At 36.8% G+C, this 24485-nt stretch overlaps 1 protein-coding gene across 1 annotated transcript in view; it reads right to left on the bottom strand.

Annotated features, from left to right (window-relative positions):
- Positions 1 to 24485, bottom strand: part of Thsd7b (thrombospondin type 1 domain containing 7B) — a 932734-nt gene that overhangs the window by 367896 nt on the left and 540353 nt on the right. The window contains exons 8-10 of the mRNA XM_077798343.1: positions 12847 to 13038; positions 10977 to 11211; positions 1512 to 1627 (exon numbers count right to left, since the gene is read on the bottom strand). Coding sequence (XP_077654469.1) covers positions 1512 to 1627; positions 10977 to 11211; positions 12847 to 13038 — 543 coding nt within the window. The remainder of the gene's footprint in view (positions 1 to 1511; positions 1628 to 10976; positions 11212 to 12846; positions 13039 to 24485) is intronic.

Raw genomic sequence — 24485 nt, 5'->3', positions numbered from 1 at the left:
CGTATGTACATACATACACACACACACACACACACACATATATATATATATATATATATATATATACACACACACACACACACATATATATATATATATTGTATTTATGTGTGTTGCTTAGAACCCAGGGCCCCTCACAGATGCTAGGCAAGTGTTCTATCACTGAGCTACATCCTCAAAATCACATTAATATATTTATTTCTGATTCTGTTGGTAAGCAAAGTTCATTGGATGCTTCTCCATTATTTCTGGGGCAAAGTAATAAGAAGATGAATGACAGAAATAAAAAAACTTTGTGCAGGTACCCCACCATTGTGATACAAGACACAAATAATGACAGTCTTCAAGAGCTGTCACTATCCCTTTGCCAAATACTTACAGGTAGTCTGAAGGGCCATCATATCTGTGCTGATGTTGGTCATATTTTAATGTCGCTCTCATGAATTGACACAATAGATGTAGGAATAGAAAAACATTTGGGAGATTCTAGAGGCACAAGGCTGATATTTTCTAAGAAAAAGTGCTAATGCTTTAAATCTCTGACAGGTTCTCCCTGTGTATTTCCCTATTTCTTCTGGCAGCAACTGCACAGCAAGAGAGTAAAAGCCATGCCTGCTTGAGAGCATCTGAGCACTAAGGAAAGGCCAGATACCAGTGGAGGAGATCCACTTAACTCACTAGGCACTAGCATGAATATTCTTTCTTGGATTTGCCTTTTCATGCTGTGGCAATGGGTAAAAGCCCATGAAAAAAGGCCATAGGTATGAGACTAGGGGAAAAGAACCAAATTTTCAACTCCAAAATGAAGCTTCCAGATTATGAGTACTTGTATTTCCACATGGACTAGCCCATCAGGGCACTGCAATAAGCTTTGGGAGAAAAAACTATTGCAAGATAGAGGGTCACTTCACTAAAACACCCCTCTGTATTCAGCTAGGACCTGGGTACCAAATGCCCTGGGCCAGAACCCTCCAAATATACCCAGGTGTGACATGCATCACCACTAAAAAGGAAGAAATATATAAAATTTATAAGGCCAGTGTTTGTACTTTGTTCAATACTTTAATATCTTCTCTCTTGTTCTCCCACATGGTTATACTGATGAGTGATATAAGCATAGTACTTAAACACTGTATCTCAATGAAGGTGCTTGGAACTGTGCTCCAAGCACACAGGGCCACACAGAAACTGTGACAGTGATAGTGATTTAGAAGGAATCACATTGGATTAAATGTTCAAAATGCCAAAACAGTTTTAGTAGAAGATGAATACTCCTGAAATGTGGACCAGTTGAATTATGATGTGTGATAACTAAATAGGTTTTCCTTTCCAAGTTCCGATAAATCTGGAAATGCAGACTACATTTACACTCTTTTATGAACCTTGTTCTCAAGAAGACAGACAAATGGAAGAGAAGGTCATACACATTCCACACCCTTCCACCCTTGTAACTGTGAGAAAACAATCAGATGGGTGGGAGGGAGAGCAGCAGGAAAGCAGCATCAGCATACCTGGTTGACACAACCGTGGGCAGGGCGTCCACTGGCTGAAAGCAGTCACAATGCAGTCTTTCTTGCATGAGAGGAAGCAGGGTCGCACAGTTTCAGGTCGAGTCGAGTCTGGACATCTGTCAATATGAAGAGACTATGTCATTGCCTCTGGGGGACTATAAGTGATTTAATAGAATTTTAAGCATTTCAGTACTGAGAATACTGAGGCCTTCTTGTTACTTTTATAGATGAGGGAACAAGGACTCAGGGATGTAATGCTACATGCTCAGCCAGAGGCAGAGCCCAAAGCACACTCGGCTCCCTTGACCCAGACCCAAAACACTTTTCTCTAAACCAGGAATACAACATTCCCTGACACTAAAGAAAGTCAAATGCCAAATAAGTGTCTTGTCATCAGCATCAATTCAAATAGGATTTGATTTCTTTTTCAGAACAAATGAAATTTTTTTTGGAAAAGTGTATTATTCAGGATGACACAGCAAATAAGTGATGATATCCCACAAAAGGAAGAGAAAAATGCAAAGTCATATATGGATATACTGAGACAAAAATCATTAAACATCACTTAAAAATATGGTGCATCTTTGCTCATTAACAAAAGAATAAATAATCGATACATTTTTCTTTAGAACATATAGGTTGATGAAGAAAGTAAGATATGATAGTCTGAAAATAATATACTGGCTAGAATTAACAAGAGAAACATCAATTTTGTTATTATGTGGATAATTAATTAAATGTACATATGTGGAAGAAAATTAATACATATAGTCAATGGACCCATAGGCACTTAGAAGAAATGAAGTTCAGAAAATAGCAAAATGGTTTTTGTTTGCTTGTTTGCCTCATTGTTTCCATGGGCACAGAGGGCTAAAAAATCAGCTTTACCTACAACTGTGATACTCCATGAAGGAAACAGGGAAGCACTTTGCAACAACATGTATTTGGGTTTCCAATGCTGTTTCCCTAGGCTTCCTATGAAGCAGAGCGCAGCATGCATAGAACTTAACACATGAACTGAGCAGCAGCTGCCTGGTGCACAGCTTATAAGTACTTCACCTATGTTATGATTTATACATGAGGTATCCCCCAGAAGCTCATGTGTGAGACAATGCAAGAAATTTTGGAGGTGAAATGTTTGGGTTACGAGAACTTTAACCTAATCAGTGCATTAATTCAATGATATGGATTAACTTGGTGGTACCTCCAGGCAAGTAGGGTAGAGATGGAGGGGGTCACTGGGGTGTGCCTTTGGGGTTTGGGTTTTGTCCCTGCTGAACACAGCTCTCTGCTTCCTCATTGCCATGTTCTGAGCTGCCTTCCTTCATCATACCTTTCCACCACAGTGTTCTGCCTCACCTCTGGACCACAACTGTGGTGTTGGTCAATGGTGGACTGAGACCTCTAAAACTATGAACTAGAAATAAAATTTTCCTCTTCAACATTGTTCCTTTCAGGTCTTTCATCACAGCAATGCAAAATCTGACTAAAACAGCCTACATTTTTTTTTCCATTTGCTCCTAACAGCAGTGTAAATCTTAATTTTCATATGATAAACTGATATACTGAAATAAGTAGTGGGCCCAAGGGCACATGAAGACAATGCACTTGCACAGAATTATGATAGAAAAATCATAGGTCTATCAATTTTAACCTGATAATCAATAGACACCTCATATATAAATCATAACATAGGTGAAGTACTTATAAACTGTGCACCAGGCAGCCGCTGCTCAGTTCATGTGTTAAGTTCTATGCATGCTGCGCTCTGCTTCAGTGGGAGAAAACAGAGAAAATGGAGGTGATAATTCTAACAAGGAAATAATAGGCTATAATGTCACAGAGCCAACACCCAGATGAAAATTCAGAGTGAAAGATCCACCAAGTGTATACAAAATATTCAACATGAAAACACTAGTGTTAGGGAACAGACAGATGAAGATGGTGGGAACAAGAGGTTAAGAGAATAATTCTAGCTGACCCCCACATTCTTTCTTTTCTAAGAAGCAATTTACCTGCAGCCCCCGCCTGGCCTCAATGGACAGGAAATGTCACATTCCTCAGTAAACTATCTGTTTATTGCAGGAGAAATGCAGGCCCAAAATAATGTTGATAAGAGGAACCCAGGTTACCCTGAAAGAGGAGACTTTTGTGACCAGATCCTGAAACTCTGGGAGATAAGGATAATTCTAACTATAAAATCTGTAAGAATATATGGTTAAGAATCCAATTAGAACCAATCAACATGGGGCAAGGTGATCTAGAGTTGCCATGACATTGGAGACTAGAAAGTCTGATGTCAACCTGCTGTCAGTCAAAATTAAGACTGAGAGGACCCACTCTCTACCTTGAGAGTATCCCTTTTCCCTTTTTCCTATTCCTTCAATAAACTCTTTCCTGTTACTCTGAGGGACATGTCTAAAATGCCTCTAACTTCATCACAAGAATCGGAGTTTAAAGAGGGGGTCTTCATGTTGCCTCAATGTCTCTGAAGGCCCCAGATCTACAACAAAAGGACGGTTCAAAATTTAAACACAGAATATGAGAAGAATTAATCATGGCTGATACAAAAAGAAAAATAGATTATTTAAAGGAGAAGAATCTGACTGACATCAGACCACAACTGGCATCGCTATCAAAATGAAAGTATTTGCGCAGTTTTAAAATTTTAGGAACACTATAAAGTATGGGAGATTGAATTTTGCTTTGGAAAGGAAAAGTTCCAAAACATCATTGTTGCCACAGTAAGATAAAGATGCAGTGGATGAAAGATGGAGATAGAAGGGGTAGGAGAGGGTGGAAGTTTGGGTGTTCTTGTCCAACAAAGGAGGTATTGAGAGACTTCATCTGAGTGGAAGTGAAGTGAGAAACCAGGTTGTTAGGGATGCAATGTTTGCATCCCCAAAATTCACCTATTGAAATCCTAAGCCTCGATGTGATGGGATTGGAAAATGGGGCCTTTAGGAGGTGATTAGCTCAGGAAAATGGAGCTCTCATGAATAGGACTAGTACCCTTACAAGGACAGAAACAAGAAAACTTGCTCCCTCCCTCTGCTCTGTGCAGACATAACAAGGCCAATGGCAAATCTGAAAGAGGCAGGAACCTGAATTAGAACTGACCAGACTGAGACTTCCCTCCTCTAAAATTATGAGAAATAAATGTTTGTTGTTTATGCCACTTGGTCTGTGGCATTTTGGGTATAGCCATCCAAACTAAGACAGGTGCCCTTAAGAATATTAATCAAGAGTACTAATGTAACCAACCAACAGAATGCCACATGATGGATGGAGTTAGTGGAAAGGAGCTAAGGCTCATTACTTTTATGGGAACTAATCAAGGGATGACCATTTAAAATTGATAAACAAAGAGGTGATGTGAATAATTAATATAAACATAAAAAACATCATTAGAAGTTAGGAGGTCAGCAACAGAAAGGAAGAATAGGGAAGAGTGCATATCAGTGTTCGCCATTTAGACATAAGACACAGCACAAATAGATAAGGATCTAACACAGTGGTAATGGGCAGGAAGGAAGGAGGGAAGGGTGGATGGCAGCAGGGTTGGCACCAGGCTTCTCACTGTTCACCTTTATAGACTTATGATTGGTGAACTAACTGGGTACTCACTAAACCAAAAGAGAGAAAAAGCAACATTGCCCCCCCCCAAAAAAAAATGGATTTTGTTTAGGAAGTGGGATAGAAAGTGAAGTAGGCAGATGGTTGGAAATCTATTGCTTTCGATCATCAATCCCTTTGTATTATTTTATTCTATTCTGGAGCATAGAATGCATTCATAAAAATAACAAAAGTGAAAAATGTATATATCCACAAAAATATCACTCAATAAATTACTATTAGTGGCATTATTATTAACCATTCTTAATGTACACACAAATATACATATAGTCAATCAAATGCATCCATTTCATGAGCAAAACAATAGAAAGAAGAGTATATGAGTTGAAGGATATAGTGTCACTTAAATAAGCCACTCTGGTAAGGGAAATTTATATCATACCTTAGTAAAGATAGCAAAACCCACTAAAATCATTCCTATATCCATTGTTCATACCCTGAGGTCTACTAAAAATAAATTGAACTGCCATTTATTCTAACGCCTCTGCAACCTCTCCTGGTACCGTTGCAAGTGATGAAGTGCCACTTGTGTAATGCCTATTCTTGTATGAACTGAGGGTCACAGGGTAAGGGACCCACTTCCTCCGAAACTTTCCCATCAAACACTCCTTCAAAACTCACCCAACAGCCCAGAAAGATGAGTGCCAGGATTGAAGCTTTCTACAGAGGGTTGCTCATACTGAAGGACTTCCTTCACTGCAATTAGGAGTAGGTGTTAAAGTCTTTGGGGCAACTGATATTGCCTTCTTCATTGACTATTTACTAGCAGAACTCACAATAAAGGTTCACCGGAAATAACGTCCACTCTCCATAAGGGAGAGAGTGAACAGAAACAGCCTCATTGTCTCAGTGGCAAAGGTCAGGCCTGGGCTTACAGTGTTTTTATGGAAGCAATGAACTGAGGGCTTTCCTGGACGTGCAAGTGATTCCCGGTCTGAGAAGGGACAAATTTTCTCTTGCCTGAGAAATTGTCCTTTTAGAAATTGTCCTGAGAAATTGTTCATTTTTTTTCTGCTAGTAAGGTTTACCTTTTCCTCATGGGTTCAACTTCCTCTTCCTATTTATCTACATGTTTCTATCCCTTCATGTATCGACACATTTTAATTTCTTGTCAGTGCTCAAAAAAATCATCGACTATTAGCAACTTAAGTGTCTTTGATTTCCAAAACAATAAAAATTTTATTTTCTGTATTATTTTGGACACTGACCAAAACATGGCTTTTGACATCTTCCATGCTGTTTGAGGTATGTGTGTGCTATACACAAGACAGGTGCTGTGCATACACTAATTTTGAATGTCTTGAGGGTGTAATTCCATCTTACACCATATCTTTAAAATGCCAGATCTTTCCTTGGTATAATCAGAAGTAGTAAATAAATCATTAAATACTATTTTATACTATTGAAGCCAAAAGACAAATCCCTGGGGAATATGTCAGAAACTTTTTCAGCCATTTCTAAAATAAGAATTGCATGCTTAAAAACCAGGAAAACATAAGGATTCGCTTTTTGGTCAGTAATCAAATTAATGTTCTGCACCTTTTGTGATAATTTATGCATCCTACTTTCAGGAAAATATGTTGATCCTGGATTGGCACTGCTCTTGATAAAATGTGAACTTATTCATTTCAGTACATTTATTTTCCTGAACTTGCACTGGGATGCTCTGTTGTATTGTCTCTTGGTTATCCTGTAGGCCCCAGCTTTTTATAAGCACTGTGCAGAAATGCATCAAGCTGAGCTACCTAGCCTGCCATTCTTCATGATGCCTCTATCAACAAGATGCACACACAACGCTCCATCTCCCTGATCACTCGTCCGACCCAGGACAGAGTGTATTCATCTCCCTCAGCTAGATGGGGCAAATCTGCCAACTTTTTATACATTAAGTGTTTAAATGGATCTATTTATTACTATATCTCACACAAATGCCAGGTGTTTTCACACCGAAGGCAGAAAGTGCCTTATCAGGAACTTTCAAAGACTTTGAATCGTGTGTTTGAATCTTTGTTATTATTATTTTTTTTTGGACATTGTAAATGCAAAAAAAAAAAAAAACATTGAATAGTAAAACAAAACCAAATAATACTCCAAAACTATCCCAACAAGCTCTCACTTCTGGTTCAGTTGGGCCCTAACTAGTTCTCATTTTCTGATATGATCAGTTCTATTACACATACAATGGTAACTTGCTCACCCACACAATTACATGAAAACCGAAGCACCAACCGAGGGAGGCAAGAACTTGCAAGAAACTCTGGGCTTCACAGTACAGTGAATTTACAGATAAAAACAGATTATTTTAGCTCATTTATTCCATGGAGACAGACTTCCTTTTCTCTACTCTGAAATATTCTTTAGGAAAATCTCTTCTTCCTGCCTGTTTCTATTCCCATATTCCCACCCTCAGGAGTACACAAGTGACTAGGGGTCTACTTCCATTGTAATGGCTTTCATGTGAAAAAGAATAAAATACATATTTTTTGGAAAGAATAGAGCAATTAATACTTTCTATTGCTGATAATCTCACTAGATGCTTCACTGGACATTAGGTATTATTTTCTTAACTCAATTAATTTCATTAACCTCAAGAATTTTAATTAAGTAAATTGACGGAAGTCAAGGAAGGCTGCTCATTTTAAGCAGGATTGTTTAGAGACATACAGTAAGAATCAAAATTAGGTTGTTAAGTCTCCAGTCTCATTGACAGTGCAAAGAGTAACTAGCATTAGCAATGCCTTTCAGGACACACACACACACACACACACACACACACACACAAACGTATATGTGTGGGGGGAGATTGGGGAAAGATTTGTGTGAATGATATTTCTGTGTTGATAAAGCTGTAGCAAACTAGAAGTTACACACTGTAATAATATTTCAGTCTCACATATGTGAATTTTCAAACAAATACATATTAGTTTATGAATTATTCTTTAAAATGTAAACCTCCAGTAATCACACATCATTTTTTAAAATGTATTTATTGGTGCATGTTAATTATGCAGAATGGGAGGTTTCACTGTGGCCCAGATGCTTCACGCATCTTTAAGTTAACATATGAGTAAACTGTGCTCAGAAACCTTTATTAAAATTGTTATTCAAAGTAATTATTAGATACAAAGGGAAATTGAGGACTATTTTGAACATATAACTCAGCTTTTCCTGTCCAAATAGCCCTGTAAAATGTGATAATTTATTCAGTAGATGTCAGTCTCAATTCTAATGCCCCTTTGCTAAGAAATGAACAAATTATATTCACGTCAAGTAGATTTTAACTGCTGTTCAGAGCAGAAAAGTTTCTTGGAAGAGAGATCAAACTTCAGGAATACTAAATTTTCTTATCACTATAAAGATTAATAGCTTACTGCATTCTGTGTGGGGTTTATTCCTATACTTAAGCCATACTTATTTTTATGTCCATCATAATGTTTCCAACATCTTTTTAAAAAAAGTTGAAAATCTGGATCATGAAACTAAACATTATCAAGGCTGCAGTCCTTCTCAGATAAAGGAGTCCCCAATTCTGCATAATGCCATCAAAAGCCTTTCAGGATTTCAGCATTTCCGTTTAGCCTCCTGAATTAGATTACCACCTGAATCAGGTGACATAAAATGTTATAGTCCACGTTTGTCCATAACCGCAATGATTCATCAATTACATTCGATCTATGTGGCACTATGACTAAAAGGCAAGTTGAAAAATAGAAGTGAAAAACATTGATATTCCCCCAAACATCATAAATCTTATACAGCTTTATGCTAGGACAGAAATAATATTTATGGGTCAATAAGAGTACATCAAGTGTATGACCACTCATTTCTCTTCATGATAGCCCCTTTGCCCAAATTTAGCTATGGTAAATATATATTTTCTTTGTTTATTGAAGCAAATGATAAACATTTGCTTCTCTTGATTCCCTGCCTTTCGTATCCAATCCTTGTCAAACCCTATTGCTCCCCTACCCAGAGGTGTGGTTCACTCATGAATTCCAGAAATGCTTACAGGACATTAACTACATGCCAAATGCTACTAAAGATTATTTATTGTTGCAACAATAAAAAACAATCAAGGATCTGGGATTGTAGAGTGCATGCCTCACACATATGAAGTACTGGGTTCTATCCTCAACACCACATAAAAATAAATAAAATTTTAAAAAGGTGTGCATATATGTGTATATATATGTGATAATATATATATATATATATTATATATATATGAAAAACACATTTTAAAAAACACTCAATCCCAGCTCTCTGTAAGCCATATTTAGGAGGAAGGACTGGTGAGGTCTTCCTGGCCATGCTTAGCTTCAAGTTATGCTTACCTTTGCATGTATTTGCAGAACTACCTGTTACTTGGCTGCTAGGGCAAAATCTCATCAGTCTTCACTCTTTATTCTATGAGCATCTCCTTTTCTTTTTTTTTTTTAATTTTTTTTTTAATTTTATTTTTTAGTTTTGGGCGGACACAACATCTTTGTTTGCATGTGGTGCTGAGGATCGAACCCGGGCCGCACGCATGCCAGGCGAGCGCGCTACCGCTTGAGCCACATCCCCAGCCCGCATCTCCTTTTCTTTAACTGAGCTTCTAGGACTTTCCTTACACATGGCCAAAGTACACAAAATTATGAATAAGGCTCAGGGCCCTTCACCACAGGGCTACAAATGAAATTATTCTGTATTATGCTGTTTGAGTTTGCCAATGACAGGGACCCAAATTAGACCACAATAGGTAGAGGAGCAAAAGGGCATATCTATGTTGCCACAAAGGGCCAGGATGTTGGAAGGAGAGATGGGACCAGAGTTTGATGCTGTCATAATTTTTTCTGCCTACATTTCTGCTTCTTTCTGAGCATCAGCATATTCTCTCTTGCCTTTTCCACCAGTCCTGATCATGGCTGTCACAGTTTCTAGTTCAAAGGCTTAGAATACCAGGTATAGAAAGAAAGAAGACTTAGATTTTCCCAATTTGAAAATTCCTGGAGAAAAAGACTAAGTGTTTGATCTTTTCATATCAGACCAAAGATTCCACCAGCCCATCCTGGTGACCTGCAACTCCTGTGGCTGGGATGGGGTCTCCAAATTCAGCCACTGGATAATATCTGTGGTTATGCCAGTCATCACTTTGAACAGAGCATAGGTCCCTATATTTTCTTATTTACCAGTCTTCCCATGAAAAAGAAATATCTAGAGAAGAAATTTCCACAGCTGAGTTCTGCAGTCAATTACTTTTTCCCTCCCATCAAATTCTCTTTGACGCTTTTTGAAATCTATATTCTAGTTGCCATGTTCATATTTCTTCCCGCTTTAAAAAAATTAGTATCTCCAAGTTCAGAGAGTATAAAAAGCATGCAATTATATTTTCCTTTAGGGTATGAATTAGTCCAATCAAAATAGCTGTCTGGATTTATCTGCTCACTTCTGGAAAGGTCAGAGTGAAACACAACCCTGTAATTCAAAGTTTAGTACCTTTTTGTTCACTGAATTTATGTGATTTGAGAAGAGTCAATAATAATAATAAGATCAGTACTAGAATGCTTGCTTTATTATTCAAATACATTCAGTGTTTTTGGACATTGCTTACTTTTACATATTGAATAATACACATAACATAAACAAAACTAGTTGTACCTATTATAAGTATGTTCCTCTTTAAAGCATATCTTTCTTTAGGTCTTCAAGGGTCAAACAAAAATAATAACAATAAAATACCTCTTACGCTACCACTTACCCAAGCATATCAGTTGTTTGAAAAATGTTTTCAATTAAAAATATGCAAGCATGCAATAGATATGCACTTTCACTAATAGGCTAATATACCTTTTGGTCATCACTTGTCCCACATGACTTTTGACACAGAAGACCCTCCGTGTCTGAATCCCCACACCACATGTAGCTTCTCCATTCCAGCCAACAGTTGCATTAAGCGCAGTTACCAACGTGTTTTCTGAACATGGGCCCCAAGGCGATGTCTCCCAATAGAGTTGCATACAGGGGTGGTCGTTGCATACACGATATTCTTGAAGAGCCTGACTAGGAGGACATGGCTTTCCACCTGCAGAAAATTAAAATATAGCATCATACATAACTGTTGGGTTTGCTGTTATTGCTGTTCTTATGATTTTAGATGTTTTAATGATCCAAAGACCTAAGCCACTGAACCCTTTGTTCCACTCTAAGATCAAGGATTTCGGTCTTGACATCAACCTCAGGATAATATATTATAGGCATTTGTCCACACCAAATAGATTATAAAATTAATGCTCTACCTCTGGAGCATGCACCTCTGAGATAAACTCGCAAAGAAAACAGATTTTCTTTTAATATTATTATGCCTACATGAATTAATCAGTCAGACAGAACAGTCCATGCTTGAAATAATATTATATTAGACATGCATGATATACACATGTGTGTCTATACATAGATTCCCTTTCCTAAGAAAGGCATTATTTTTCTCAGAGAACCATTTTTAATACACCCATTCTCCAGCAAGCAGTGCATTTCATTGCACTTGAGAAATCCAGAAGTATCTGTTGCAGAATGGGGTTACAGGGCTCAACCTAGAGCTCTGAAATTATATCTGACAGTGCAATCCCCTGGGAGGAAGACCAGACAGACGTGCATCCTTACAGTCTTAGGTGAATCAGATGATCAAATATCATGATTGACTTTTTGTTCACATTTTACTATTAATGTAAAAAGTGGTATTTATCTGAAGTATTGATCTTTTCCTACTCTTCTACGCTATAATGTTTTATTCAGTACGCTAAATGCACAAGATTTGTAACTCTGGTTCTATTATTCTCATTATTGTTTTTTTAGCCAATTAAATACTACTGACTTTTTTGTTTTCTTTTTCCAGAAATACAGGACAAGAAAGGTACAGAACCACATTTTAAGAATATGAAAATTTTCCTTTATCTTGACACTGGCCCCATTTCTGGGGCTCACAGAGCGAAATCTTGGTTAAGAAGGAGTTCCTCACAGCCATGGCCTCACTATCTTGTCCATCTAGTGGAGCTGAAGTCAGAGTCAACAGAAATCTTGAGAGCAACGATGTGTGTATCTGGGGACAGAGATTATTGTTATGAATGATAAGAGCAGCTGCTCCTCTAATTTGTTCTGAAATCACTGCTCACATTTCCACCACACTCTTACCATCTTCAAAACCATCTCCACAGCCTCCATACACTCTCTCTGCCCTTGGCAGGCAAGTATGACAAATCAGGAAGCCAGGGGACCTGGATAAGGTAGTCTATTGATGTCACTGGCAGCTCTTGATCAAGGAACCAGGTCTCCTGATTCCTAATTTGGAACTCTTCTTACAGGCACATTCAATATGCCCCAGTTACCTAATCTGAAACTGGAAGAGTTTCAACTGGAAGAGTTTCAACTTTGCTTTCTTCTCTGAGACATATAAAGAAAAACAATATTCAATTCTTTGAGGTGAGCCATGTATGGCTGGTCTAAAGTGATTTATAGGACTAAGTGACCACAGCTTAGATCAACTAGAAGACAAATAAAGAAAAAGAAAGGATGCATGGAAATGAAACTGTTAATGTGGAGTCAGGGAATAGAGATAACACCCAGGTGTAGCTACTTCCACAGCATACATGTACCTGTCTATTGGAAAAAAATTAAGAATCCAGCCAGTGAATCCGCAGCTGAAACCTTTTCTGTTGCTCACCTTCTCCAGCCAATGCCAGGATAGATCTTGATCTGGTCTGTTTCCCATCTGAGTTTTTATTTGAACAGGACTGGGAACAGGATGACCATACTGTCCACTCGCTCACCACACAGTCCATTCTGCAGGGAATTTCACAGGCCATCCGCTCTGGAGGAGGAGGTATGGGGCAGAAACTCCCTGCTACATCTTCACCTGTGATCAACCAGATCGAGATAAATGCAGATTAATTCACAATCAAGGTCAGTCCAAGGAACATTTAGATTCATTGTTTCCCCTATTATTTCAATTTCGCTCAGAAGACTTCATCCAGTGTCTAAATCTATAATGCAACAAAAATTATGTTTTCTTCAGCTACTCATGTTTGCATCAAGAAAAACTACCAAGAGATAATTTGGAATTTAGGAAGGCAGATACCACAGCAAAATCCCATTTGTCATTATTCATAGGGACACAGATAATTTATTAAAAAAATATAGATACAGATCATCAGAGATAACCATGATTCACATGTTATTTACAAAACAAAGTAACAAGTATACACTTTTCTTCAAAATGGAGGTCACAGTAGGCTAAAAACTGAAATTATGCTGAATATTATAGTCTACCCTAAAAAGAACTTTATTATTCTAATTTTCCTTTGGGTACTTTCACCTCTAAAAAACATAATCTTTTCTCTTGATGACTTTGTCAATCTTGGCGCACAGTGGTAAATAATCTGAAGCTATAGAACGTGCCTGTAGCTGAAATTATATAATGCATTGACCCAAAAGTTGAAAGTCAGTCTGAAGTTATCCCTGGTGAATTCCCCTTTGAATAATCTAATGATTGCTAAGTCAAAAACTTAACTCAATTTTTTTTAAAAAAGGCAAAAAGACATGTCAGATATCAAGAATTACCAATTTTGCTATTGATATTATGTTTGCTATTTATCTTTTTATAAATACTACCTAACAATCCTCTGATATATCATAGTACAAGATTTTTCAGAAACTTAAAAAAAAATGAAGCATTTGCCAGGTTTGGTGGCACTAGTCTGTAATCCCAGTGAACTGGAAAACTAAAGCAGGAGGATTTCAAGTTCAAGGCCAGCACCAGCAACTTAGTGAGATTCTGTTTCAAAATAAAAAAATTAAAAGGACTGTGGTCTGGGTATGTGTCTTAGTGATAGAGCCACTGTCTAGCAGATGTGGGACCCTGGGTTTGATTCCCAACATGGAAAGAAAAAAAAAGAAAGAAGGAAAGAAAAAAAAGAAAAAAGAAAAACTACTGAAGCACAAGGAATATAGGGATGCAGCTTAGTGGCAAAGCACCCCCAAATTGGTTCAGTCCTCACTACCAATATATATACATACAGATATTTTAAATAAAATAATGAAGGATATTTTTTAATAATGAACAGACATTAAGACTAACAGGATGGTTTCTAATTTGCTTTTCTGTATCTCAAAAGATTACAAAGATTTATAAAAAATTCTATTTAAGGTTCTTTATTCACTATTACAAATCTTTGGAGATAATGATTTGATTCTTATTATTCCCCCATCCACAGTCTCCTCATAAAAACAAAGGACAGAAAGAATAGCGACACCATTTATTGTTTGAAATAACAACATAAAATGTGGAATGGCAACCATAGGAGACAGGCAGTTTTATCTGAGTGACTTTATAGTTTTGGAATTCTCTTGTCATGAATTGTCTGATGCAGAAAATAATTGCAAAGGGGACAAGTATTTATTGAGGACCTCCTTGGTGTAAGTCTCTGTGTTTTGCACATATTTTTCAGGCTTATGATGTGTCATTGAATCCTCATTAGAAGCTTTGATAGGCAGGAGTAATCCATCTCATCTTACCAGTGACGAGTCAGAAGCTCAGAGGGGTAAATTGGCTCAGGTCACAAGCCTGAGATGGGAATTACATCCAAACCCCCTGACTTTAGAACTCTGGTTTTCCTATTAGCGGTGCTGTGTCTAATTCCAAGGAGATGGATATTCCTTTTTCTGAGGAAGTAAATAAAACAAGCTGACAGTTGCAAGACTGCCTGAAGGAGAAGATCCTGCACAGCTCATATCTGCATTCATATTTGTAAATGAGGCCAGGCTCAGTGCCCTTGAGGTACAAATAAAACTTTTCAAGCATATTATGAGAAGTAATAGAGATTCCAGCAGATAATCAAGCTGAAAGACCAGTTTCAATCATTCTCTTTTCAGAAACAATCTAATTTCAGGTTGATCCACATTGTGTGCACACCCTGCCCCTACCCCACCCCACCCCCACGCCAATACAGCTAAGGGGCAGCACTTTCTCAAGTACAGAAGCAGGCAGGCCAAAGAGAAGCCTAACCTACATCTAATCAAAATTTAATTCCCACACTTGTGAATTCCATTAGCATAATTTTTACACAAAACACTCTAACGCAGTGTCTTGCAAAGAGCATTTTGAGGAATAAGGGATGTTCATAGGAGTCTTATGAAGAAAAAGTACAACGGGGAGTTGAGAAGTGCTGGGTTAAAAGTAGCAAAACTGGTCCCATATTTGAAAACTTTTCAGTGTTGAAAATGCAAACACACACAAGAAATATTCTAGGCAGGAAATGAGATGTAGGGCACTTCTATCTCATTTCATCAATGGCCTTCTGGTTTTAGAGTATCCACTCACCCGGAAGTGGCATTTTTATGAATAAACTTTAAGAAAATTCTGTCTTGAAGAATCATAAAATTATCAGTTACTATTTAATGAGCACATACTATGTCCAAGACCAATGGTGGGATAAAAATAGATGGAGATTACTATTATTTACCTTCCTCAAGCTCATGATTAATGATGGAGGTACAACATGCACACATAAAAGAAAACCCAGTCCAAAAGTAAATGTCACATTGAAAATACATGATTCAAAGAGAAAATATTGTAGTGATTCATGGAATAGAAACATCTGCTGGGAAACAGAATAAACCTTTTAACAGAGTACAGAGAAGAGCTGAGGCTGCCAGGATTGAGGGGGTATGTCTGGCAGGAGAAGCATCAACTAAGGTACATTGTAGGAAAATAAAGCTATCTGAAAGGCAGTTAATGTTGATGATACATGAAGAAAAGAGAAAACCATGTGGGAAGAGTTATGGGACATCAAATTCTGAATGAGTGATATGGGCACAAGTATTGTTTTATCGGTCTTCCTTAAGATCCCAGTTGTTTTGGTTTCCCATGATTCAAATTTCACACACACACACACACACACACACACACACACACACACACGCATGCACACTCCATTCCTGGCATCCCAGTCCTTACATATCCAGGGCTTTTAGGATTGACTTCAGGTGATTGAACCAAACATCTTTTACAACCCAAGTTTTCTTGTAATCTGATACACCTGTTATATCAGTACAGTTAAATGTCAATACTCCCACCAATATTTTGATAGTTTGTTTACATAGGCTAATTCAGGAGTGTGATCAAACAGATCAGACTTTCATTTTTTTTCTGTACTGGGCAGTAACTCAGGGTCTCCCACATATTAGGCAGTTTATCCACTATTAGGCTACTTTCCCAGTCTGAGAGCACTATATATATGTATGTGTATGTGTATGTGTGTATAATTATATATATATATTTGTGGTTGACACAATACATTTATTTATTTATTTATTTATTTATTTATTTATTTATTTATTTATTTATTTATATGTGGTGCTGAGGATGGAACCCAGGATGTCACATGTGTAAGGTGAGTGCTCTACCACTGAGCCACAACCCCAGCCCCCAGAGCAGACTTTTTTTTTGAGGAAGCCAAACTAACGGTCATAAGGAGACTCTGAAATTCTCCACAGCTGTGTGACCTACTGTATAACAAATCTAGCAAAAGAAAAACTTCACAGTGAATTTTAGCTGCAATGCTTCCTAGCCAAGCACAGGTAAGGGTGAGATGGTGAACACTAGCCACTAACACTCACCCTCTTAAGCATATCATTTAACTTCTTTGAATCTCAGTTATTTCACTGAAATAATGAAATCATGACATTCACCTTTCAGGGACAGTCTAAGGATTAGAATCATTTATGCAGCACACATATTAAGGTATCCAACATATGGCAGGTTTTCAATAGTTAGAAACATTTAAAATGTTGTTTACAAAGATACCTAGCACAAAAAAACTAAGAGCCTTGAACTGAAAAATCTGGAGATTTACATCATGACCATAGAAAGCACTAGTTCCATTATTCATATTGGGTACAAACAACTACCACCAGCTCCTCAGACAGGCTCATATAAAGCATAAAGAATATTTATAATTATCCAGATCATTTCATTGATACGGTTGGCTAATGAAAACTATTTAAGGGCCCAGATAAAGTACCTAGGTCTGAAAAACCTCATCTGCTCATCTATGTTGTTATAATTATGTTCCCATCACACATAGAGAACTCATTGAAAACGGAGCATTTATGCTTTTCTGTTTTCATGTTCTTGGATGAGTCAATGAGACCAACTGAAACCTCAGGCAAGCATGAAAAATAAAGTATCACACAGGACAAAAGCTTAGTCATTATGTGGTTATTCACTAGCTCTGATAATCTAATGTCATAATGAAACAGAATATATTTAAGAAGGAAATTGAAGGCATCTTTCAAGATGACTCTATATAATGACTGTCAGCCCTTACCAGACTACCAGGGATCAATAATGACAGACTGTGTTTTTTCCTCATGGAGGGGATTTCTTTAAACCAGTTGTGATTATGGGAACATGAGAAAAAATAATTTAACGTGGTGAAATTCATAAGATAATGTTAATCACCTGGGCCTGGTAGCTCATCCCTATAATACCAGTGACTCTGGAGGCTGAAGCAGAAGGATCACAAGTTTGAGGCCAGCTTCATCAATTTAGCAAGACCCTGACTCAAAATTTAAAAGGGAAGAGGTTATAGCTCAGCAGCAAAGCATCCCTGGGTTCAATCCCCAGTACCTCCCCTGACACCAAAACACTAAAGTTATCCATCATAAATTAAACATCATTTCAGCAGCCTTTAGAATATTCTTTTCACAGTGGTGTAGAACCATCAGCTTTATCAAGTTGTAAAATATTTTTTTTCACTCCAAAGCAAAGTCTTGTACCTGATAAGCAGTTTCTCCCTGTTACTGCTTCCCTTCAGGCTCTGGAAACCACAAACTTAATTCTGTATTTATGGATTTATCTATTTTGTATATTTCATATACATTTGTGACCTTTTGACTCTGGTTTCTACAGTATTTTGGATGCTTATCCCCATTGTGGCATGTTTCAGTACTTAGTTCCATTTTACAACTGAATAACATTCCATTCTACGTAGATACCAGAATTTATGTATTCATCTCTTGATGGACAATTGGGCTGTTTTCATTTCTGGGTTATTATAAATAGTGCTACCTACTATGAATGTGCATGTGTGTGAACTTGTGATTCTGTTTTCAGTTCTTTGGGGTTTGTACCTATGAGTGAAATTCTGGGATCACACTCATCACTCCATGTTGTCTGCTTGTGATTCTGGGGATTGTGCTCCAAATAGCCCAGTGACTGGGTCCTGTCTTCAGTTCATACTGCTATTCTAATGCCAGCCCATTTCCAACTAAAATACAAAATACTTAGACAAGGAAAAGATTCCTGCACATATATAAATATACTCAAGCTTCTTTATGAATGTTTCTTTATCCAGTTCAGATAGATAGATAGATAGATAGATAGATAGATAGATAGAGGTATATATCACTTAAAGTATACATCATTCATGGCAGGGTTGAACATCTGTTTCCAATTCAACAATAACATAGTTATCAGAGGTTGGGCTTTCTACATTGAACTAATATTTAAGCCACATATATGCTATGGACTACATCCAGTGGCAATCTTTGTTTTGTGACTTCTAAGAAAATATAAATTAATATTATGAGCTATGAACTCTTTTATATAACAATGAACAAACAATACAGTCTATAATTCTTATTTTCTGACCTTAGTCTCAAATGTCCAAAATGATTTTTTAAAAAAGGGATATGGACAAAATAGGAAAATAAACCCAGACATCTTCAAATGATTTAAAAATAATACCATCCCTTTGTTATCAAACTTCAGACAAACTTACTCTTCTAAAATTAATATACATTGGATATTTTATTGATATTTCCTCTTATATGCTATTACACTATCTATGGAAATAATGAAACAGTTATCAAAAACACTCTACATGCCATAAGATTTTACGTCCTATTTAAATCTCAGAGAAGAATGCCAATATATGTTGATTAAATGCTTGCCGATAGTGGAGTAAGCTATCAACAGATAGTACAGAGCAGATTTAGTGGAATTTATATGCATTTAATTCCATTTTTTTAAATCTAAATGTTACTTTCTCAAAAGCAAGTAGCCTCTGGCCACTTATGGGCTAAGATCCTAATCAACTAAGAAAATGTTTATATTTCAATCCAATAGAACATGCAACAAAAAAGCTAAGGGCAAAACAGAAGCTATTTGCAACATCTTAATATTGCCAGCAATGAGATTAAAGTTTCTGCTTGCTTATTTCTGAATTTAAAGCTTATTTGTCTACCTAGTTTACTTAGTTTACTTCATATATATATATATATATAGATAGATAGATAGAGAGAGAGAGAGAGAGAGAGAGAGAAAAGGAACTTCACTGTATCATAATATTAACAATAAAAACAACATCAACAACTGAATTAAGATAACAATAGCAAATGGTATATAGGAGAGCTTAGAGTTAGCTAGATGCTAATCAATCACATTACATGTAAAGTTTTATTGAATATCCATATTAACATCATTAGTTTGGCACTATTTTAACACATGAAGCATGGATAAGCTATGTAACTGCTCTGGGTATTTTATTTATATATCTAGTAAGTTTCTGTCCTGGGCCTGGAAAATAGATCTGTAAGACATTGCAAGCTACTTTCCTATCCATTATGCTATAGTGCCCACTGGTTCATATCTTATGTATGTCTTTTACTTTAAATTATTTTAGCTGATATCAAGCCAAGTTAGCTCATCAGTTAAATTAGCATCAGAGGGAGTAAGCCCAAAGGAATAGGTACCTTCATTACCTGGGGAGAGTATCATGGGATGGAAATAGCAAGACAGTGCTTTTCAAAAATAGAAATCATAAGCAAGTGAAAATAATACAGAGAGAAAAAGAGTGAGAGAGAAAGGACAAAAAGAAAAATAGTGAAGTAGAAACATTCAGCAAAAATAGTACAATGTATGATGAGAAAAGGACACAGACATGCAAAAAATTATAATAATGATATTAAGTGAAAAATTATAAAGGTCTAATGGAGACAGAGAGAGACAGAGAGAGAAAAAATATCAGAAAAAAGGTTAAAATGAACCTGGGAAAGATAGTCCAAGACAAATGCCAAAACAGAAATAATAACAGCTAAAAAAGGAAAACAATATTTCCACGATAAAGATGTTTACAAACGCCAAGAGTTCACTGGAACCACTTCTATGTAACAAGTGGGCTGTTCTTTTCAGCCGCCCTTCTAACTGAACAGCTACTCAGGTTCTGCTGCACACAATTCCATGATTGGAGCAGCTAACACTCTGATCACTTAGAAGTCATCCAGCACAATGCTGTAATATCCCACATGCATCAACCTAGTCCTCACAACATTGTTATTATTAATAACAATGAGTGCATCCATGACACTGACATCTGTCTGCTCCAGATGACTTACATATATCAATTCATTTAAACTTCACAAAAGTCTAGCTAAGTGGTAACTGTCATTATGCTCATTTTATAGATAAATACCCTGAGATTTGGATAAATTAAATAACTTATGAAAGGGAAATAAGTTGAATAACTTATGCAAGTATGATGGTGGAGCTTGGATTTGAATGTGGGCAACCAAGCCCCAAAGCTCATTTTTTAATCATGATGTTTTATTGATACTCATATCTTCAATTCTTTCTCAGGAAAAACTATGCACTTTCATATGGCAGGATCCATCTGGTAGAAAATCAGTCAATTACAAGCACTATCATATGTTAATCAGTTTTTCATCAGTATGGCCAAAATACTGGTCATGAACAGCTTTAAAAATGGAAAGATTTATTTGAGATCATGATTTCAGAGGTTTCAATCCATGATTGGCTAGTTCCATTGCTTTGGGCAGAACATCATGATGGAAGGCAATAGTAGGGAAACGTTGCTCAGCTCATGGCATTTGGAAGTCAGAAGAAGAGTAAGAAAGGTGCTGGGGCAAGACACAGGACTCAAAGGTACACCCCCCAAAACCAAGTCACCCCCTTGGACTGGGTCCCACCTCCTACATTTGCCACCACTTCCCAATAGTCCATTCAAGTTTTGGATCCCTCAACAAATTAATCCATGGATGAGATCAGGGGTTTCAAGGTACAATTACTTCCCTAAAGTCCCACCTCTGAACACTGCTGCATTGAGGACCAAGCTCCAACACATGAAACTCTGAGGGGCATTCCAAATCAAAACTATAACACAAAACCTTAGTCCATGAATACTGCACTAAATGTCAAGGCGAGATTAGATGCCACAGAAGCCAGGACTGAGGGGCAAACTATGATTGCTCAAAAAGAAAGAGTCACATAAAGTCTAACCAAGTGTTGTAGGACAGATAGGTCACATTTCTTTCAGTCCAGTCACACACTCCAGGAAGAAGCAACCACAGTTGTCTGTGTGTGTAAAAAGTTTGAAATTATGAACTATGATTTAAGTGTGGGAAAAACAAAACAATAAACAAAATAAAACAAACAAAAAGCAAACCCTTTTCCCCTAAAAAATGACATCAAGTTGCTTAAAAGCCTGGATGGAGGTGGATGAGAGGGGAATAAGCAGGTATCCATTTAAAGTAACTTCACACCATATAAAACTAAATCTTTTCTAAGTTAATTCAGGCTCCTTTTTAAAATGCTTCTTTCTCCTCTCTTTATTATTTTCTTTCCAAGTGTCAGAGAATCGTGTATCATTATTGCATACTCTCTTGGAAATTTTCCTGGTTCTCTGAGTTATTTCCATCAAATCAAACTGATCTTTGACTGTACACCTGCATCCACTGCTAATCTGTAGGGTCAGTTCCTGATTTTCTGGTCTAACGACTTTGCACTCACCTAGTACTGACTCCAGGCAAGTTCTAGTTTCTCTGACAGGCAGCATTTCCACATTCTACAGAAATATACAAGGATTTGGGGATCACTCCCACATCATAACAGACTTAGGAAGGGGGAGCACCAGCCAGCCCAAGCCCACTCTGTGCTAAATACATGCATCACTTTCTCTGCCTCTCCCTTCCATTTTGTCTATGTGAAATTTCCATGCATGTATTTCCTCTGCACAATATTCCATCTACAGAATGAGGCAGAGGCTGGAGACCCTCATGAATCTACTCTCTTCTATATATCTTCCACAAAACCCTTACTGGCCAATGTGGCATCCTGGCTTATGCTAACATTGCATTCTGAGATATGAGGCCCTCCTTCTTGATATATGAAGGAAGCCATTTGGACTTTTTTAAAACACTTTCTCCCATAAGCCTGGCTTCTGTATATGAAAGTCTGTTTTTCAGGTTTATTGTCCCTGAAATGAGATTCAAGATTCCATTCTGTGGCACTGACTTTCTGTTTATATTCAAAGTATAATAATCCTAACTTTTCTAGACATAGTGGATGCCTCAGATATCAACAGAGGAAGGGGGTCTTGCCCAAAAAGCACAGAAGAGAAAAACATACCCATATATCTCAAAATATGGTCTGATGGCATCTACTTAATGTGGAAATCTGGATTCCCTTGAGAGTTTTATAGACAAACTGTAAAATCTTAAAAAGATGAATCCAGAATAATAATAAGTAAACAAGTACCCTTTTAATATAGTACGTGATCTTTAAAGGGGACATCTTGGAACAAAATATTGCAATGTAATGTACAGGGTGTCTGATGAGGAACAGGGTCATCAGGATTTGCATAGCATTTGACACCTACCAGACCATAGCCTTGGGAAATTGTTAAGCTTCTTCAGGCTTTAAATGTGTGCAAAAGGTACTGTCAGTTCTGATTATATTATTGGGTCTGGGGACAGATCAAAGAAGTTAATGTTAAATAATACTTACAGAATCACAAAGCAACATTTATCCATAATGCAGGTTTTTTTATAATCAGTGAAAATGAGAATAAAGGATGTTCCAAATAGAAAGATGATTTGTACCAAAGATAATACTCCCTTCTCCATCCCAGTTTTGTCTGAAATAGAAAAGTACCAAAGGAAATGAAATGATTGTAAAGTTAGTTATATGCACTTCAACTGTCTATCTACCTGGTCAATGAGGAGTACGGAAAGGGATTTGGACCAACCTGCATATGAGGTATATATGCATATGAGGTGTACTTCAAGTAGTCCAGAAGTTTTTTTTTTAAATATCTGAAAAATCAATATTTTTAAATTAGACTGGGTTAAGTCAGCAGAGTAAAGTGATAAGACATCAGTAAAGAATAATCATTTGTCTCTGTGATTAACCTTCAGAAACATAATTTAAATGCCTGTAAATGGAAAAGGCATCATAATTTATTTAAATACATCACTATAATAGCGAAATTAAGAGGTTTTCAATTTCTCTGTGATAAATAACGATGCAAAGATCATTCATAACCATATCGATTATTTTCCTAAGAATATATTTCCAGAAGTGGAAAACCAAAGTCAAGGTATAAGAACTCCATGAAGATTCTTACAAGGAATAAGGGTGCCAATTTGCTTCTCCCACCCCTATTACTTATCATCACCCATAGCTTTGAATTTACTTAGAGTAAAATTCACTTTTCGGGTTGTGTATTTCTACAGATTTGGAAAATGCAGTCTTATACATAGCAAATCATGACAGTTAATCTATCACCACAAAATGCCCCAAGCACTGTTCCTTTGGAGTCAATTCCTTCCACAGTACTAACTCTTGGCAACCACTGATCTGTTTTCTGTCCTGAAAATTTTGTTTTTCTCAGAGATCATCGTATAAATAAAACTATAAGTTTGTATTCCTTTAGGTATCACTTCTTTCACTTAGTAAGAGTATAGGGGTTCATCCATATTGGTGTGTCAATCAAGAATTCATTCTTGTTTTACTGCTGAGTAGTATCACATTGTGTGGATGTAGCACATTTTTTGATCTGTTACTCTGGTGAAGGACATTTGATTTGTTTCCAAATTCTGGTAGTTATGAATAAATAAATCTTCTAAACAGGTTTTTCTGTGAATAGAAGTTTTCATTTCTCTTGGGTATATAATTGTGAGTGAATTTTCTCATTCATATGAAAAATATAGATTTTTTTTAATTGCCAATCTATTTTCCAAAGTGGCTGTACCATTTTGCCTTCCCATGGGCAAATGCATGATTGTTCCAGTTGTTCTGCACCCATAGCAGCAGTTGGTACAAACATTACTTTTTGTTCTGTTTAATTTTCAACACTCTTACAGGTGCATAATGATATTATACTGTAATTTTAAATTTCATTTTCCTAATGACTAATGATGTTAAGAATGTTTTAAAGCATTTATTTGCCACTTGTATATCTTCTTTGGTGAAAGATGTTTTCCAAATCTCACATATTCGAGGTA

This window comes from Urocitellus parryii, chromosome 1 (genome assembly GCF_045843805.1).
Source record: "Urocitellus parryii isolate mUroPar1 chromosome 1, mUroPar1.hap1, whole genome shotgun sequence".
In the NCBI taxonomy this organism is placed as follows: Eukaryota; Metazoa; Chordata; class Mammalia; order Rodentia; family Sciuridae; genus Urocitellus; species Urocitellus parryii.
This window is presented reverse-complemented; position numbering and strand designations above follow the sequence as displayed.